This window comes from Genypterus blacodes, unplaced genomic scaffold, assembly GCF_046128005.1.
Source record: "Genypterus blacodes isolate CSIRO-AG114 ecotype Tasmania unplaced genomic scaffold, CSIRO-AGI_Gbla_v1 ptg000342l_1, whole genome shotgun sequence".
NCBI lineage: Eukaryota > Metazoa > Chordata > Actinopteri > Ophidiiformes > Ophidiidae > Genypterus > Genypterus blacodes.
In genome coordinates, this window is record NW_027467127.1 from 23,725 (window position 1) to 43,141 (window position 19,417).

At 45.6% G+C, this 19,417-nt stretch overlaps 3 protein-coding genes and 3 pseudogenes across 3 annotated transcripts; all 6 read left to right on the forward strand.

The window, feature by feature from the left end:
• Positions 1–1,715: 1,715 nt before the first annotated feature.
• Positions 1,716–3,980, forward strand: LOC142988684 (tripartite motif-containing protein 16-like). The gene has a single exon (XM_076137921.1). It carries the CDS (start codon positions 1,780–1,782, stop codon positions 3,448–3,450), a length of 1,671 nt encoding a protein of 556 aa, XP_075994036.1. The 5' UTR covers positions 1,716–1,779; the 3' UTR covers positions 3,451–3,980.
• A 1,332-nt stretch (positions 3,981–5,312) lies between these two features.
• On the forward strand, positions 5,313–6,564 carry LOC142988707 (general transcription factor II-I repeat domain-containing protein 2B-like; annotated as a pseudogene).
• A 410-nt stretch (positions 6,565–6,974) lies between these two features.
• On the forward strand, positions 6,975–9,532 carry LOC142988720 (tripartite motif-containing protein 16-like). The gene has a single exon (XM_076137952.1). The coding sequence runs from the start codon at positions 7,345–7,347 to the stop codon at positions 9,010–9,012; it is 1,668 nt and encodes a 555-aa protein (XP_075994067.1). The 5' UTR covers positions 6,975–7,344; the 3' UTR covers positions 9,013–9,532.
• Positions 9,033–11,773, forward strand: LOC142988708 (general transcription factor II-I repeat domain-containing protein 2B-like; annotated as a pseudogene).
• An 806-nt stretch (positions 11,774–12,579) lies between these two features.
• LOC142988719 (tripartite motif-containing protein 16-like) lies at positions 12,580–14,375 on the forward strand. The gene has a single exon (XM_076137951.1). The coding sequence runs from the start codon at positions 12,591–12,593 to the stop codon at positions 14,262–14,264; it is 1,674 nt and encodes a 557-aa protein (XP_075994066.1). The 5' UTR covers positions 12,580–12,590; the 3' UTR covers positions 14,265–14,375.
• A 2,704-nt stretch (positions 14,376–17,079) lies between these two features.
• Positions 17,080–19,338, forward strand: LOC142988721 (E3 ubiquitin/ISG15 ligase TRIM25-like; annotated as a pseudogene).
• Positions 19,339–19,417: the final 79 nt, after the last annotated feature.

Consider the following 19,417-nt stretch of genomic DNA (forward strand, 5'->3'; position numbering starts at 1 on the left):
CTGGAACAGAAAAGTAACTTATCTGAATAAACCTCAGTCATATTCTGATCATCCAGACAGATTCACTTACTCTGCTCAGGTCCTGAGTACAGAGAGTCTGACTGGACGTTGTTACTGGGAGGTGGAGAGGAGCGGAGGAGGAGTTATAGTAGCAGTGACATACAAGGATATTAAAAGAGGAGGGCGTGAAAGTATATTTGGAAACAATGACAAGTCTTGGTCATTATATCGTTACGACAACAGGTGTCCTTTCAGACGAAACAGTATCAGCACTCCTCTCTCAGTCCCTCCCTCCTCCAGAGTAGGAGTGTACCTGGATCAGCCTGCAGGTCTTCTGTCCTCTGACACCATGACTCTCCTCCACAGAGTCCAGACCACATTCACTCAGCCGTGTGACCTGCACTCCACCGTAAGACCTCATCATCAGTTGTCAGTAAGGAGAGCTCTGACTCTCAGAGCCTCTAACTATGGATTGGGATTTGTTCCTATTTCTCAGGTTGGGCCATGGCAATGTACACACACACACACAGAGACAGACCTTGTGGAGTCTGCAGCAGAAGAGAGGAAGTCGTCACACGGCAACATCTAGAAACCTGGTAAAGCCCGATGAGGATGAGTAGCATTGAGGACCAGCTGATCATCAACCAAGGACCAAGAGCAGCCGGACCCCTGGGTCCAGATGGAACCAGAGGAGGCGACAGCGTGCAGGAACCATTAAGGAGATTGAGAGTGGACAGCCTGAACTTCAAATCCCAAAGAAACTGGGACACATCCTGCAGGAACCAAACATCAAAACATTCAGAGCTGTGCAGTTTCATGAGGACAGGAGACGATCACAGTGCAGCCTCAACTTCCCACTGAAGAACCTCCTCTTTCTCAATCTATCCTTTCTCTTCACCTTCTATTTTCAGTTTTTCCATTCTATCATTCTTTTACTTCTCCTTTGTCTTATTTTTCTACACTGTCGTTCTTTTTGTTCACCTCCTGTTTTCTTATTTTCTGGTTCTTTTAGTCATTTTCTTCACCTCCATTTTCTATTTGTTCTTTTTCTTCACCTCCTTTTTCAACTTTTTTTTCCGGCACAAACTACCCATGTTACCTAAACGACACAGTGATGGACCACATCCGGTATTTTTGTGAAAAGCCCATATCTTGGACAAGGAAAAAATTGGAGTTCTAGAATTTCCAACACGTCATCTACATGAGGACACGAGGATTACTTAGTATTATACACACAAGTAGCTGCTTACACACACACGCTGGCTCACACACCACTCTGTCACTCTGACTTGTTCCTCTCCAATAATGCATCACAGAGATCGTCCCTGTAGTTTACTAAACACTCACAGTATCTCCACACTCCTTCTCTCCTGTGTGTGGGTGTCTGTGTGTGTGTGTGTGTGTGTGTGTGTGTGTGTGTGTGTGTCGGTTTGAAGACAGCTTGACTTAAAATGTTGAATGGACTGAGATGAAGCTCTGTAGAAGGGTGGAGCACAGAAGAAGAAGCCTTTAGAGTTTGGTGCTGGTCTGGATCCAGGGGGGAAATATAAGAGTTTATTTAATCAAAAGTTAATTAATCAACTCTGCTCTGCTCTGCTCTGCTGTGTTTTGCATGTTGGTCAAACTCCTCCCCCCTGAACGCAGCAGCTCCTCCCTGTGCTCTGACTTCCTTCTTCCTCTCAAAGGTTTGTCACTGTAAGAGAGGGTGGAGCCAACAAGTGCTGAAGATTTCTTTTGTGCAGAAGGGAAACTCAGCCGCTCACTGAACTGAGAGGTGAAATGGCGCAGCAAAGAATTCAGATGGATCAAGAAAGAATCTGCTGTTCGATCTGTCTGGATCTGCTGAAGGAGCCGGTGACTATTCCCTGTGGACACAGCTACTGCAGGAGATGTATTAACAACTACTGGGATGAAGAGGAGAAGGAGAAAATCCCCAGCTGCCCTCAGTGCAGACAGACCTTCACACCGAGGCCTGTCCTGGTGAGGAACACCATGTTAGCAGATTTAGTGGAGCAGCTGAAGAAGACAGAACTCCAAGCTGCTCCTGCTGATCACTGCTATCCTGGACCTGCAGATGTTGGTTGTGATTTCTGCACTGGGAGAAAACGGAAAGCCATCAAGTCCTGTCTGCAGTGTGTGGCCTCTTACTGTGAGCAACACCTCCAGCCTCACTATGATGTAGCTCCATTAAAGAAACACAAGCTGGTGGAGCCCTCCAACAAGCTTCAGGAGAACATCTGCTCTCTTCACCATGAGGTGATGAAGATGTTCTGCCGCACTGATCAACAGTGTATCTGTTATCTCTGCTCTGTGGATGAACATAAAGGTCACCACACAGTCTCAGCTGCAGCAGAGAGGAAGGAGAGGCAGAGAGAGCTCGGGGAGAGTCGACAACAAGTCCAGCAGAGAATCCAGGACAGACAGAAAGACGTGAAGGTGCTTCAGCAGGAGGTGAAGGACTTCAATCAGTCTGCTGATAAAGCAGTGAGGGACAGTGAGGAGATCTTCAGCCAGCTGATCCGTCTCATGGAGAAAAGAAGCTCTGATGTGAAGCAGCAGATCAGATCCCAGCAGAAAACTGAAGTGAGTGGAGCTGAAGAGCTTCAGGAGAAGCTGGAGCAGGAGATCACTGAGCTGAGGAGGAAAGACGCTGAGCTGCAGCAGCTGTCACACACAGAGGATCACATCCAGTTTCTACACAATTACCCCTCACTGCCACATCTCAGTGAATCTACACACTCAGCCAGCATCAATATCCGTCCTCTGAGGCACTTTGAGGAGGTGACGGCGGCTGTGTCAAAGGTCAGAGATCAACTACAGAACATGCTGAGTGAGGGATGGACCAAGATCTCACTGACACTGACTGATCTGGATGTTTCACTGTCATCAGCAGAGCCCAAGACCAGAGCTGGATTCTTAAGATATTCACAGGAAATCACAATGGATCCAAACACAGCACACACACGTCTGTTATTATCTGAGGGGAACAGAAAAGTAACTTATCTGAATGAACCTCTGTCATATTCTGATCATCCAGACAGATTCACTAACTGGTCTCAGGTCCTGAGTACAGAGAGTCTGACTGGACGTTGTTACTGGGAGGTGGAGTGGAGCGGAGGAGGAGGTATAGTGGCAGTGACATACAAGGATATTAGAAGAGGAGGGCGAGAGAGTCTATTTGGAAACAATGAAAAGTCTTGGTCATTATATCATTACAACAACAGTTGTGCTTTCAGACATAACAGTATCAACTCTCTTCTCTCAGTCCCTCCCTCCTCCAGAGTAGGAGTGTACCTGGATCAGCCTGCAGGTCTTCTGTCCTTCTACAGCGTCTCTGACACCATGACTCTCCTCCACAGAGTCCAGACCACATTCACTCAGCCACTCTATGCTGGAATTTGGCTTTTTTATTCTGTAGGAGACAACGCCACCTTGTGTAAACTTAAGTAGCCTAAATATGCAAAAGCACATTGGAGCAGATTTCAGTCTTAAATGCCTGATTTGTTGCCCCTTTAGTGTTTCTGAGTGTTTTGGTTTCTGTCAATGTTTTTTTCTTTGTCATTGATTTGCTACAGGAAGTGGTTGCTAGGTGATAGTAGAATATGCATTTTATAGCAATGAGAACATGACATGATGATGTATGATTATGAGTATGATGATTTGCTTTGCCAACATTAGAAAGCCTGACTTTTGATAGCTGAATGTGATTTTGCTTCCTGTGATTGATGATGTGATGGAAACACAGAACACAAGTGTGAGACACTGATATCTGGATCAATATTCCAGTAAAGAATGTAGTTTGGATTATTCAGAAGCATGGTGAGAGAACTGAACCACCGTGTGACAGTGACAGTCAATACTCTCCCTGCAGTTGTAGTGACTGAACACTTATCACAGAGGGTTTGAAAGCTCAAAGCCTCAGGTTCAGAATCATTTGTAGCTTTTGCCATCAATGAATCTCATGTTGATTGATAAACGGGCCTTCCTAAGAAAAACTTCCCAATGTGATGACTTTACCATCTTGAACTCATTGAAATGATGTGAAATAATAAAATGTGGATGTGATGCTCTGTTAAAGACAACGTGTCCTCTTCTCTTCTTGTGTAATAGCAGTGAGTGTGTGTTGGACTCTGTCAGTAGAAACACTCTTAGTTCTGAATCTGAACTAACCTGAAAGCTTTTGTTCTTGATGTGGGCCCTTAACGTCTGTAAGCTGTTGACATCAACATGCAGCACATTGGGTTGAAACACGTCAGACACACAACAACGTCCTGACCAATCAGAAGGGAGCAAACACCTCTCTGGTGGGGGTCTGAGAGGGAGGAAGAGGAACTGAGACGCTCATTTCTACTTTGACATAAACTTTGATTTTCATTGACACAACCTCCATTATTATTTTATGATTTCATCCATAGAGGGGATCTCTCTCACACACACACACAGACAAACACACGCACACACGCACACACACACGCGCGCGCGCACACACACGCACACACACACCTCAACTGTGCCCAAATCTTTATTTTTTAGTAGGCTACTTTTTTTACCCTGTGCGACCCGCGTGAGGGTGAGGTCAATCAGAACATGAACGAAAAAATAATATATAACATAATTTATGCCGTTCATGCTGTACAGTTGTGCTGCTTTTATTTTGAAAACCGTGCCGTTTCTCTTTCATTTACGTGTCGCAGGTGTGTATTATACATCTATGGACTTGCGTGCGTGAACAGACACAAGTGATGCTGGCCAGCTAAGCCCTCAAAGTGTCAGCTCACGGCATATAAAAGAAAAGTTGATACCGTTTTCAACAAGACATGGACTGATAAATATTTATTTATAGAAGTCAAAAGTAAAGCGGTGTGCTTAGTTTGTGGTACACAGGTCGCTGTGTTCTAAGATTACAATTTGAATCGCCACTACGTCACCAATCACCAGGAGAAATACAAGAATGTGTCTGATGAAGAGTGCGCAAGGGAGTCCAATGCTTTGCTAGCTAAACTGCGAAACCAACAAGGATTTTTTTTTTTTTTCCAAACTTTGCTCACACAGAGATGCGGCTGTCAAGACAAGTTATGTCATATCCCACAAAATCGCCAGAAAAAGTAAGCCGTTTCCTGACGGAGAGTTTATCAAGGAGTGTTTGCTGGACTCTGCAGCACTAATATGCCCGGAGAAAAAGGGCGCTTTTGGGGACGCGCCCCTCTCTGTAACGAGGAGGGGAGAGGACATCCAGGGAAATCTGGAGCTTCAGCTGAAGAACACAGCGGTCAACTTTGACTATTTCCCCTTGGCTTTGGATGAGAGCTGCGATGTACGTGACACTGCCCAGCTACTCATCTTCTTCCGTGGGATAACTGCAGACTTCAAAATCACGGAGGAGCCGGCAGCAATACAGTCAATGAAAGGGACAACAACTGGGATTGATTTGTTCACCGAGGTAAATGCATGTTTGGACAAGTTGGGACTCAAATGAGAAAAGCTGGCTGGTGTGACAACGGATGGTTGTTCAGATGTGACGGTGGGAAATGTTGGACTTTTGAAGAGAATGCAAGATAAAGTGACAGAAATGAACCCTGGGCAGAAATGGACATGTTTGCATTGTATTACACAGCAGGAGGTTTTGTGTAAGTCAGTGTTAAAAATGAACCATGTTGTTGATGTTGTCACTAAAATAGTTCACTTCATCAGGGCAAGAGTGAATGAATCACAGACAGCTTGTTGCACTTTTGGAGGAGAATGAGAATGAACATGGTGACATAAGATACCACACAGCTGTCAGGTGGCTCAGCCTGGGCAAAGTGCTGAAAAACGTCTGGGACCTGAGAGAGGAGATTCAGGAGTTCTGTGTGAAGAAAGGAAATGATTCCACAGCTTTCAGACACAGATTGTCTGGCAGACCTTGGTTTTGCTGTCGATGTTGTGACTGCACTAATGAATGAACTCAATGTCAAACTGCAGTGCAAGGGCCTTTTTGTGCATGAAATGTACAGCGCAGTGAAGGCTTTTATGAGAAAGTTGCAGCTTCTCTCAAGCCAAACGAAGGACAGCATTCTCACCCACTTGCCAACACTGAAGGAAGTGGCACCATCAGCTGATCACCTCCACAGGTACTCAGCAATGTTAGCAGCACTGCATGGTGAGTTTTCAAGGCCATTTCAAGACTTTCAAACAGTTGAGAGTGAAATGCACATGGTTTCCTCTCCCTTCACCTGCAGAGTGGATAATGCACCCAGTGATGTTCAGATGGAACTCACTGACCTGCAGTCTGACACACTTCTGGCAGAGCACTTGAAGTCCGTCTCACTGTTGGATTTGTACTCTTCTCTCAAAGAGGAGAAGGTTCCACACCTGAGGAGGCACGCTCAGAAGATTCTAGTCCTCTGTGGATCTACCTACGTACGGGAAAAGACATTCTCATTGATAAAGTTCAACCAATCCAGATACAGATCCTCTATCACTGATGATCCCCTCTCAGCTGGCCTTCACATATCCACCTCACACATTCAGCCACATTTCAATGCACTTGTTCAAGCCCAAGCCAGACTGGATTTCTCTCACTGAACTGAAGTCAAATGAACTGAAAAAGAACATGTATTGCTTTTTGTACAAAGTTTTGTACTAGTTACAAATAAAGTAGTTGTAGATGGCACTGAACTAACAAACACACACACACACACACACACACACACACACAGTGCTCTCATGAAAAGGTTGCCAATCACTGCTTCAGCTCCACACAGAAACCCACAAGTACACAAATACAAACCATAGTGTGTTCAGCATGAACGACACACACACATGCTGTACATACATGTAGCTGCATGCACACACGCCCTGGCTCACACACCACTCTGTTACTCTGACTTGTTCCTCTCCAATAATGCATCACAGAGATCGTCCCTGTAGTTTACTAAACACACAAAGTATCTCCACACTCCTTCTCTCCTGTGTGTGTGTGTGTGTGTGTATGTGTCGGTTTGAAGACAGCTTGACTCAAAATGTTGAATGGACTGAGATGAAGCTCTGTAGAAGGGTGGAGCACAGAAGAAGAAGCCTTTAGAGTTTGGTGCTGGTCTGGATCCAGGGGGGAAATATAAGAGTTTATTTAAGTTAATAAATGGAATAGGAGCAGTTTGCTCTGGATCCACTGGCTCCGCTCTGCTCTGTGTTTTGCATGTTGGTCAAACTCCTCCTCCCTGAACACAGCAGCTCCTCCCTGTGCTCTGACTTCCTTCTTCCCCTCAAAGGTTTGTCACTTTAAGAGAGGGTGGAGCCAACAAGTGCTGAAGATTTCTTTTGTGTAGAAGTGAAACTCAGCTGCTCACTGAACTGAGAGGTGAAATGGCGCAGCAAGGAATTCAGCTGGATCAAGAAACCTTCTGCTGTTCGATCTGTCTGGATCTGCTGAAGGAGCCGGTGACTATTCCCTGTGGACACAGCTACTGCAGGAGATGTATTAACAACTACTGGGATGAAGAGGAGGAGGAGGAGAAAATCCCCAGCTGCCCTCAGTGCAGACAGACCTTCACACCGAGGCCTGTCCTGGTGAGGAACACCATGTTAGCAGATTTAGTGGAGCAGCTGAAGAAGACAGAACTCCAAGCTGCTCCTGCTGATCACTGCTATCCTGGACCTGCAGATGTTGGTTGTGATTTCTGCACTGGGAGAAAACTGAAAGCCATCAAGTCCTGTCTGCAGTGTCTGGCCTCTTACTGTAAGCAACACCTCCAGCCTCACTATGATGTAGCTCCATTCAAGAAACACAAGCTGGTGGAGCCCTCCAACAAGCTTCAGGAGAACATCTGCTCTCTTCACCATGAGGTGATGAAGATCTTCTGCCGCACTGATCAGCAGTGTATCTGTTATCTCTGCTCTATGGATGAACATAAAGGTCACCACACAGTCTCAGCTGCAGCAGAGAGGAAGAAGAGGCAGAGAGAGCTCGGGGAGAGTCGACAACAAGTCCAGCAGAGAATCCAGGACAGACAGAAAGACGTGAAGGTGCTTCAGCAGGAGGTGAAGGACTTCAATCAGTCTGCTGATAAAGCAGTGAGGGACAGTGAGGAGATCTTCAGCCAGCTGATCCGTCTCATGGAGAAAAGAAGCTCTGATGTGAAGCAGCAGATCAGATCCCAGCAGAAAACTGAAGTGAGTGGAGCTGAAGAGCTTCAGGAGAAGCTGGAGCAGGAGATCACTGAGCTGAGGAGGAAAGACGCTGAGCTGCAGCAGCTGTCACACACAGAGGATCACATCCAGTTTCTACACAATTACCCCTCACTGCCACATCTCAGTGAATCTACACACTCAGCCAGCATCAATATCCGTCCTCTGAGGCACTTTGAGGAGGTGACGGCGGCTGTGTCAAAGGTCAGAGATCAACTACAGAACATGCTGAGTGAGGGATGGACCAAGATCTCACTGACACTGACTGATCTGGATGTTTTACTGTCACCAGCAGAGCCCAAGACCAGAGCTGGATTCTTAAGATATTCACAGGAAATCACAATGGATCCAAACACAGCACACACACATCTGTTATTATCTGAGGGGAACAGAAAAGTAACATGGATGAAGAAACCTCAGTCATATTCTGATCATCCAGACAGATTCACTCTCTGGTCTCAGGTCCTGAGTACAGAGAGTCTGACTGGACGTTGTTACTGGGAGGTGGAGTGGAGCGGAGGAGTTAGAGTAGCAGTGACATACAAGGATATTAAAGGAGGAGGGAGTGAAAGTCTACTTGGAAACAATAAAAAGTCTTGGTCATTATCTCATTACAACAACAGTTGTTCTTTCACACATAACAGTATCAACACTCCTCTCTCAGTCTCTCTCTCCTCCAGAGTAGGAGTGTACCTGGATCAGCCTGCAGGTTTTCTGTCCTTCTACAGCGTCTCTGACACCATGACTCTCCTCCACAGAGTCCAGACCACATTCACTCAGCCACTCTATGCTGGAATTTGGCTTTGGGCTGTAGGAAACAACGCCACCTTGTGTGAACTTAAGTAGCCTAAATATGCAAGAGCACAATGGAGCAGATTTCAGTCTTAAATGCCTGATTTGTTCCCTCTTTAGTGTTTCGGTTTCTGTCGATGGTTTTTTCTTTGTCATTGATTTGCTACAGGAAGTGGTTGCTAGGTGATAGTAGAATATGCATTTTATAGCAATGAGACCATGACATGATGATGTATGGTTATGAGTATGATGATTTGCTTTGCCAACATTAGAAAGCCGGACTTTTGATAGCTGAATGTGATTTTGCGTCCTGTGATTGATGATGTGATGGAAACACAGAACACAAGTGTGAGACACTGATATCTGGATCAATATTCCAGTAAAGAATGTAGTTTGGATTATTCAGAAGCATGGTGAGAGAACTGAACCACCGTGTGACAGTGACAGTCAATACTCTCCCTGCAGTTGTAGTGACTGAACACTTATCACAGAGGGTTTCAAAGCTCAAAGCCTCAGGTTCAGAATCATTTGTAGCTTTTGCCATCAATGAATCTCATGTTGATTGATAAACGGGCCTTCCTAAGAAAAACTTCCCAATGTGATGACTTTACCATCTTGAACTCATTGAAATGATGTGAAATAATAAAATGTGGATGTGATGCTCTGTTAAAGACAACGTGTCCTTGTGTCCTCTTCTCTTCTTGTGTAATAGCAGTGAGTGTGTGTTGGACTCTGTCAGTAGAAACACTCTTAGTTCTGAATCTGAACTAACCTGAAAGCTTTTGTTCTTGATGTGGGCCCTTAACGTCTGTAAGCTGTTGACATCAACATGCAGCACATTGGGTTGAATCACGTCAGACACACAACAGAACAATCACGCCATCCTGACCAATCAGAAGGGAGCAAACACCTCTCTGGTGGGGGTCTGAGAGGGAGGAAGAGGAACTGAGACGCTCATTTCTACTTCCACATAAACTTTGATTTTAATTTACATCTGCATTATTTTATGAGGGGATTCACACACACACACACACACACACACAGGCACACACACACACACACACACACACATACATACAGATGAAGACACTGAAGACAAGTCCCCAAATGACTGAGGTACTTTAGAAATGCTATACTTTTTGAGCAGTTGAATGTAAATGTTGTTTTCTTTACAATCTCCTTTGTTGTTAACATAAAAGGTTATTTATGCTTTTCAAAAAAGTTGAGTCCAGTTGAGTGAGTCCACACATGTTATGTTTTGTGGCACAAAAGATTCATCTCAGTCAGCAGTTTTTGAACACCAAAATGTATTGAACAAATTTAAATACTGTGAACAAACTTTTTGACTTTTCATTAATATTTTTTCCTATTCAGCTACACAAACATCTTCAAACCACACACAATTGTATTGTAAATGAGAGTATACCAGAGTCCTATGTACACCATAGTAATTTATTGATATGCCGCATAATGTAAGGCAGGCAGTGGCTCAGTGGGTAGAGCTTCCGCTTGGGAATTGGAGGGTTGCCGGTTCGAGCCCCTGCCGAGGCACCCCTGAGCAAGGCACCGAACCCTCAATTGCTCCCCCCCCTGCGAAGGGTGGTATTGTAATGTAAGTCGCTTTGGATAAAAGCGTCTGCCAAATGATCGTAATGTAATATGTCCTCCTTTTTGGTGTTATGGAAATGGTCACCCTAATGTTTGGACAAGTTGGGACCCAAATGGGAAAAGCTGGCTGGTGTGACAACGGATGGTTGTTCAGATGTGACGGGGGAAAATGTTGGACTTTTGAAGAGACTGCAAGATAAAGTGACAGAAATGAACCCTGGGCAGAAATGGACATGTTTGCATTGTATTACACAGCAGGAGGTTTTGTGTAAGTCAGTGTTAAAAATGAACCATGTTGTTGATGTTGTCACTAAAATAGTTCACTTCATCAGGGCAAGAGTGAATGAATCACAGACAGCTTGTTGCACTTTTGGAGGAGAATGAGACTGAACATGGTGACATAAGATACCACACAGCTGTCAGGTGGCTCAGCCTGGGCAAAGTGCTGAAAAACGTCTGGGACCTGAGAGAGGAGATTCAGGAGTTCTGTGTGAAGAAAGGAAATGACATCCCACAGCTTTCAGACACAGATTGGCTGGCAGACCTTGGTTTTGCTGTCGATGTTGTGACTGCACTAATGAATGAACTCAATGTCAAACTGCAGTGCGAGGGCCTTTTTGTGCATGAAAGGTACAGCGCAGTGAAGGCTTTTATGAGAAAGTTGCAGCTTCTCTCAAGCCAAACGAAGGACAGCATTCTCACACACTCGCCAACACTGAAGGAAGTGGCACCATCAGCTGATCACCTCCACAGGTACTCAGCAATGTTAGCAGCACTGCATGGTGAGTTTTCAAGGCCATTTCAAGACCTTCAAACAGTTGAGAGTGAAATGCACATGGTTTCCTCTCCCTTCACCTGCAGAGTGGATAATGCACCCAGTGATGTTCAGATGGAACTCATTGACCTGCAGTCTGACACACTTCTGGCAGAGCACTTGAAGTCCGTCTCACTGTTGGATTTGTACTCTTCTCTCAAAGAGGAGAAGGTTCCACACCTGAGGAGGCACGCTCAGAAGATTCTAGTCCTCTTTGGATCTACCTACGTACGGGAACAGACATTCTCAGTGATGAAGTTCAACCAATCCAGATACAGATCCTCTATCACTGATGATCCCCTCTCAGCTGGCCTTCACATATCCACCTCACACATTCAGCCACATTTCAATGCACTTGTTCAAGCCCAAGCCAGACTGGATTTCTCTCACTGAACTGAAGTCAAATGAACTGAAAAAGAACATGTATTGCTTTTTGTACAAAGTTTTGTACTAGTTACAAATAAAGTAGTTGTAGATGGCACTGAACTAACAAACACACACACACACACACACACACACACACACACACAGTGCTCTCATGAAAAGGTTGCCAATCACTGCTTCAGCTCCACACAGAAACCCACAAGTACACAAATACAAACCATAGTGTGTTCAGCATGAACGACACACACACATGCTGTACATACATGTAGCTGCATGCACACACGCCCTGGCTCACACACCACTCTGTTACTCTGACTTGTTCCTCCCCAATAATGCATCACAGAGATCGTCCCTGTAGTTTACTAAACACACACAGTATCTCCACACTCCTTCTCTCCTGTGTGTGTGTGTGTGTGTGTGTGTGTGTGTGTGTGTGTGTGTGTGTATGTGTCGGTTTGACGACAGCTTGACTCAAAATGTTGAATGGACTGAGATGAAGCTCTGTAGAAGGGTGGAGCACAGAAAGGAAGCCTTTAGAACTTGGTGCTGGTCTGGATCCAGGGGGGAAATATAAGAGTTTATTTAAGTTAATTAATGGAATAGGAGCAGTTTGCTCTGGATCCACTGGCTCCGCTCTGCTCTGCTCTGCTTTGTTTTGCATGTTGGTCAAACTCCTCCTCCCTGAACACAGCAGCTCCTCCCTGTGCTCTGACTTCCTTCTTCCCCTCAAAGGTTTGTCACTTTAAGAGAGGGTGGAGCCAACAAGTGCTGAAGATTTCTTTTGTGCAGAAGTGAAACTCAGACGCTCCCTGAACTGAGAGGGGAAATGGCGCAGCAAGGAATTCAGCTGGATCAAGAAACCTTCTGCTGTTCGATCTGTCTGGATCTGCTGAAGGAGCCGGTGACTATTCCCTGTGGACACAGCTACTGCAGGAGATGTATTAACAACCGCTGGGATGAAAGGGAGGAGGAGGAGAAAATCCCCAGCTGCCCTCAGTGCAGACAGACCTTCACACTGAGGCCTGTCCTGGTGAGAAACACCATGTTAGCAGATTTAGTGGAGCAGCTGAAGAAGACAGAACTCCAAGCTGCTCCTGCTGATCACTGCTATGCTGGACCTGCAGATGTTGGTTGTGATTTCTGCACTGGGAGAAAACGGACAGCCATCAAGTCCTGTCTGCAGTGTGTGGCCTCTTACTGTGAGCAACACCTCAAGCCTCACTATGATGTACCTCCATTAAAGAAACACAAGCTGGTGGAGCCCTCCAACAAGCTTCAGGAGAACATCTGCTCTCTTCACCATGAGGTGATGAAGATGTTCTGCCGCACTGATCAGCAGTGTATCTGTTATCTCTGCTCTGTGGATGAACATAAAGGTCACCACACAGTCTCAGCTGCAGCAGAGAGGAAGGAGAGGCAGAGAGAGCTCGGGGAGAGTCGACAACAAGTCCAGCAGAGAATCCAGGACAGACAGAAAGACGTGAAGGTGCTTCAGCAGGAGGTGAAGGACATCAATCAGTCTGCTGATAAAGCAGTGAGGGACAGTGAGGAGATCTTCAGCCAGCTGATCCGTCTCATGGAGAAAAGAAGCTCTGATGTGAAGCAGCAGATCAGATCCCAGCAGAAAACTGAAGTGAGTGGAGCTGAAGAGCTTCAGGAGAAGCTGGAGCAGGAGATCACTGAGCTGAGGAGGAAAGACGCTGAGCTGCAGCAGCTGTCACACACAGAGGATCACATCCAGTTTCTACACAATTACCCCTCACTGCCACATCTCAGTGAATCTACACACTCAGCCAGCATCAATATCCGTCCTCTGAGGCACTTTGAGGAGGTGACGGCGGCTGTGTCAAAGGTCAGAGATCAACTACAGAACATGCTGAGTGAGGGATGGACCAAGATCTCACTGACACTGACTGATCTGGATGTTTCACTGTCACCAGCAGAGCCCAAGACCAGAGCTGGGTTCTTAAGATATTCACAGGAAATCACAATGGATCCAAACACAGCATACACACATCTGTTATTATCTGAGGGGAACAGAAAAGTAACACGTATGAATAAACCTCAGTCATATTCTGATCATCCAGACAGATTCACTGACTATACTCAGGTCCTGAGTACAGAGAGTCTGACTGGACGTTGTTACTGGGAGGTGGAGTGGAGCGGAGGAGGAGTTATAGTAGCAGTGACATACAAGGATATTAAAAGAGGAGGGGGTGAAAGTCTATTTGGAAACAATTTAAAGTCTTGGTCATTATATCATTACAACAACAGTTGTTTTTTCAGACATAACAGTATCAACACTCCTCTCTCAGTCCCTCCCTCCTCCAGAGTAGGAGTGTACCTGGATCAGCCTGCAGGTCTTCTGTCCTTCTACAGCGTCTCTGACACCATGACTCTCCTCCACAGAGTCCAGACCACATTCACTCAGCCGCTCTATGCTGGAATTTGGCTTTATCATTCTGTAGGAGAGAACGCCACCTTGTGTAAACTTAAGTAGCTTAAATATGCAAAAGCACATCGGAGCAGATTTCAGTCTTAAATGCCCTTAAATTTGTTTCCCCTTTAGTTTTTCTGAGTGTTTTGGTTTCTGTCGATGTTTTTTTCTTTGTCACCCCTCCCCACACACACACACATACACAGACACAAATCCTTTCCGACAGTCAGCGGCGTCACAAAGTCTCTCCAGATGAAAAGTCTTTGATGGACTCAAAACTCAGTTCAGTTTCAAGGAAAATCACAAAGGAAAACAAGAAAAACTCAAAGCCAGAGATGGCAAACGCTCGGCTATGTACAAGTCAAACCGCCCGGTCTGACTGAAGTCATCACAGCTGCTGCCGCTGTCAACATGTGATCAAAACGCTTTAAAAGAAGTCACACACGGTGCTGTGTTAATCTCTGTGCCACGCTGCGATGGATGTGTGTGTGTGTGTGTGTGTGTGTGTGTGTGTGAGTCTGAACACTGCCGTCTGCATGTCTGACCCCAAGCCTGTCACACAAAAGAAAACAGCGAAAAAGAAAGAAAAGGTTTGTACAGTTTTCTCTCAGACGAACACCTTCATTGTACAAAGTGATCACATCCTGAGCGCACGGCTGACAGGCAGGTGGGAAACTTCAGAATCAAAACCCCCAGACTGATCTTTAGGAGCCACGGGCCGAGAGGCGCCGTCTCCCACCTGGAGCCGCCGGGCGTTACGTGCTGCAGGGGCGTTTCCGTGCGTCTGTGCTTCACCCTGGTTTGAGTCTAAAGATTCCCATCTGGAATTGCGACGCGCCCACCAGGTGTCGCTCTTTAGCGCCAGTTAAAGACAGACGGGTGTCGTCCGTCCATGGTGCTGATATAATCCTGTTATTAAATATGGACTTGCTGTGTGGAGCCGAGTGTGTGTGAGAATCAAAACACAGAACAAATCTGCCTCAGTGTAAACTTCATATCTCATTTTGAACTTTGGTTCATTCACCAGTTTGATCTCTAATGAAGTCTATTCTGTTGGAATTTAAAGATCTTTGTTGTTGAAAAGTCTGCATTGACAGTCAGATTATAAAATTGGCGATACTTCATTTACGCAGTTCACTTGTTTTGAAAATGCTGCTCTCACTGCACTCATGACCCGGTTGCCTGTCAATCGCTGCTTCAGCTCCACACAGAAACCCACAAGTACACAAATACAATCTCTCTGCTCTGCTCTGCTCTGCTGTGTTTTTCATGTTGGTCAAATTCCTCCTCCCTGAACACAGCAGCTCCTCCCTGTGCTCTGACTTCCCTCTTCCCCTCAAAGGTTTGTTACTTTAAGAGAGCTGTGGCTGTGTCAAAGGTCAGAGATCAACTACAGAACATGCTGAGTGAGGGATGGTCCAAGATCTCACTGACACTGACTGATCTGGATGTTTCACTGTCACCGGCAGAGCCCAAGACCAGAGCTGGATTCTTAAGATATTCACAGGAAATCACAATGGATCCAAACACAGCACACACACATCTGTTATTATCTGAGGGGAACAGAAAAGTGACACTAATTAAAAACCATCATTCATATTATTATCATGTGGACAAATTCACTCACTATATTCAGGTCCTGAGTACAGAGAGTCTGACTGGACGTTGTTACTGGGAGGTGGAGAGGAGCGGAGGAGGAGGAGTTGTAGTAGGAGTGACATACAAGGATATTAAAAGAGGAGGGGGTGAAAGTGGATTTGGATACAATGAAAAGTCTTGGTCATTATATCATCACAACAACAGTTGTTCTTTCAGACATAACAGTATCACCACTCCTCTCTCAGTCCCTCCCTCCTCCAGAGTAAGAGTGTACCTGGATCAGCCTGCAGGTCTTCTGTCCTTCTACAGCGTCTCTGACACCATGACTCTCCTCCACAGAGTCCAGACAACATTCACTCAGCTGCTCTATGCTGGAATTTGGCTTTATTCTTCTGCAGGAAACACTGCCACCTTGTGTAAACTTAGGTAGCCTAAAAATGCAAAAGCACAACAGAGCAGTTTTCAGTCTTTAATGTCCTGATTTGTTGCTGCTTTAGTTTTTCAGAGTGTTTTGGTTTCTGTCAATGGTTTTTTCTTTGTCATTGATTTGCTACAGGAAGTGGTTGCTACGCGATAGTAGAATATGCATTTTATAGCAATGAGAACATTACCTGTATTATTATTATGATCTTTAGGAGCCACGGGCCGAGAGGCGCCGTCTCCCACCTGGAGCCGCCGGGCGTTATGTGTTACAGGGGCGTTTCGGTGCGTCTGCGCTTCACCCTGGTTTGATTCTAAAGATTCCCATCTGGAATTGCAACGCGTCCACCAGGTGTTGCTCTTTAGCGCCAGTTAAAGACAGACCGGTGTCGTCCGTCCATGGTGCTGATATAGTCCTGTTATTAAATATGGACTTCCTGTGTGGAGCCGAGTGTGTGTGAGAATCAAATGTCGAATGGACTGAGATGAAGCTCTGTAGAAGGGTGGAGCACAGAAGAAGAAGCCTTTAGAGTTTGGTGCTGGTCTGGATCCAGGGGGGAAATATAGGAGTTTATTCAATTAAAGTTAATTAATCAAAGTTAAATCAATGGAATAATCTCAGTTATAAAGATGAGCCTTCATTATCCTGTGATAGATAATAGAGAGGAGCAGTTTGGTCTGGATCCACTGGCCCCGCTCTGCCCCGCTCTGCCCTGTGTTTGAGAGGTTGGTCAAACTCCTCCTCCCTGAACACAGCAGCTCCTCCCTGTGCTCTGACTTCCTTCTTCCCCTCAAAGGTTTGTCACTTTAAGAGAGGGTGGAGTCAACAAGTGCTGAAGATTTCTTTTGTGCAGAAGTCAAACTCACCTGTTCACTGAACTGAGAGGTGAAATGGCGCAGCAAGGAATTCAGCTGGATCAAGAAAGAATCTCCTGTTCGATCTGTCTGGATCTGCTGAAGGAGCCGGTGACTATTCCCTGTGGACACAGCTACTGCAGGAGATGTATTAACAACTACTGGGATGAAGAGGAGAAGGAGAAAATCCCCAGCTGCCCTCAGTGCAGACAGACCTTCACACCGAGGCCTGTCCTGGTGAGAAACACCATGTTAGCAGATTTAGTGGAGGAGCTGAAGAAGACAGAACTCCAAGCTGCTCCTGCTGATCACTGCTATGCTGGACCTGCAGATGTTGGTTGTGATTTCTGCACTGGGAGAAAACGGACAGCCATCAAGTCCTGTCTGCAGTGTGTGGCCTCTTACTGTGAGCAACACCTCCAGCCTCACTATGACTCAGCAACATTTAAGAAACACAAGCTGGTGGAGCCCTCCAACAAGCTTCAGGAGAACATCTGCCCTCTTCATGATGAGGTGATGAAGATGTTCTGCCGCACTGATCAGCAGTGTATCTGTTATCTCTGCTCTATGGATGAACATAAAGGTCACCACACAGTCTCAGCTGCAGCAGAGAGGAAGGAGAGGCAGAGAGAGCTCGGGGAGAGTTGACAACAAGTCCAGCAGAGAATCCAGGACAGACAGAAAGACGTGAAGGTGCTTCAGCAGGAGGTGAAGGACATCAATCAGTCTGCTGATAAAGCAGTGAGGGACAGTGAGGAGATCTTCAGCCAGCTGATCCGTCTCATGGAGAAAAGAAGCTCTGATGTGAAGCAGCAGATCAGATCCCAGCAGAAAACTGAAGTGAGTGGAGCTGAAGAGCTTCAGGAGAAGCTGGAGCAGGAGATCACTGAGCTGAGGAGGAAAGACGCTGAGCTGCAGCAGCTGTCACACACAGAGGATCACATCCAGTTTCTACACAATTACCCCTCACTGCCACATCTCAGTGAATCTACACACTCAGCCAGCATCAATATCCGTCCTCTGAGGCACTTTGAGGAGGTGACGGCGGCTGTGTCAAAGGTCAGAGATCAACTACAGAACATGCTGAGTGAGGGATGGACCAAGATCTCACTGACACTGACTGATCTGGATGTTTTACTGTCACCAGCAGAGCCCAAGACCAGAGCTGGATTCTTAAGATATTCACAGGAAATCACAATGGATCCAAACACAGCACACACACATCTGTTATTATCTGAGGGGAACAGAAAAGTAACATGGATGAATGAACCTCAGTCATATTCTGATCATCCAGACAGATTCACTCTCTGTGCTCAGGTCCTGAGTACAGAGAGTCTGACTGGACGTTGTTACTGGGAGGTGGAGTGGAGCAGAGGAGGAGTTGTAGTAGCAGTGACATACAAGGATATTAAAAGAGGAGGGGGTGAAAGTAGATTTGGATACAATGAAAAGTCTTGGTCATTATATCATGTCAACAACATGTTTTATTTTACACATAACAGTATCTACACTCCTCTCTCAGTCTCTCTCTCCTCCAGAGTAGGAGTGTACCTGAATCAGCCTGCAGGTCTTCTGTCCTTCTACAGCGTCTCTGACACCATGACTCTCCTCCACAGAGTCCAGACCACATTCACTCAGCCGCTCTATGCTGGAATTTGGCTTTGGGATGTAGGAAGCAAAGCCACCTTGTGTAAACGTAAGTAGCCTAAATATGCAAAAGCACAATAGAGCAGATTTCAGTCTTAAATGCCTGATTTGTTGCCGCTTTAGTTTTTCTGAGTGTTTTGGTTTCTGTCAATGGTTTTTTCTTTGTCATTGATTTGCTACAGGAAGTGGTTGCTAGGTGATAGTAGAATATGCATTTTATAGCAACGAGAACATGACATGATGATGTATGATTATGAGTATGATGATTTGCTTTGCCAACATTAGAAAGCCTGACTTTTGATAGCTGAATGTGATTTTGCTTCCTGTGATTGATGATGTGATGGAAACACAGAACACAAGTGTGAGACACTGATATCTGGATCAATATTCCAGTAAAGAATGTAGTTTGGATTATTCAGAAGTTGTAGTGACTGAACACTTATCACAGAGGGATTCAAAGCTCAAAGCCTCAGGTTCAGAATCATTTGCCATCAATGAATCTCATGTTGATTGATAAACGGGCCTTCCTAAGAAAAACTTCCCAATGTGATGACTTTACCATCTTGAACTCATTGAAATGATGTGAAATAATAAAATGTGGATGTGATGCTCTGTTAAAGACAACATGTCCTCTTCTCTTCTTGTGTAATAGCAGTGAGTGTGTGTTGGACTCTGTCAGTAGAAACACTCTTAGT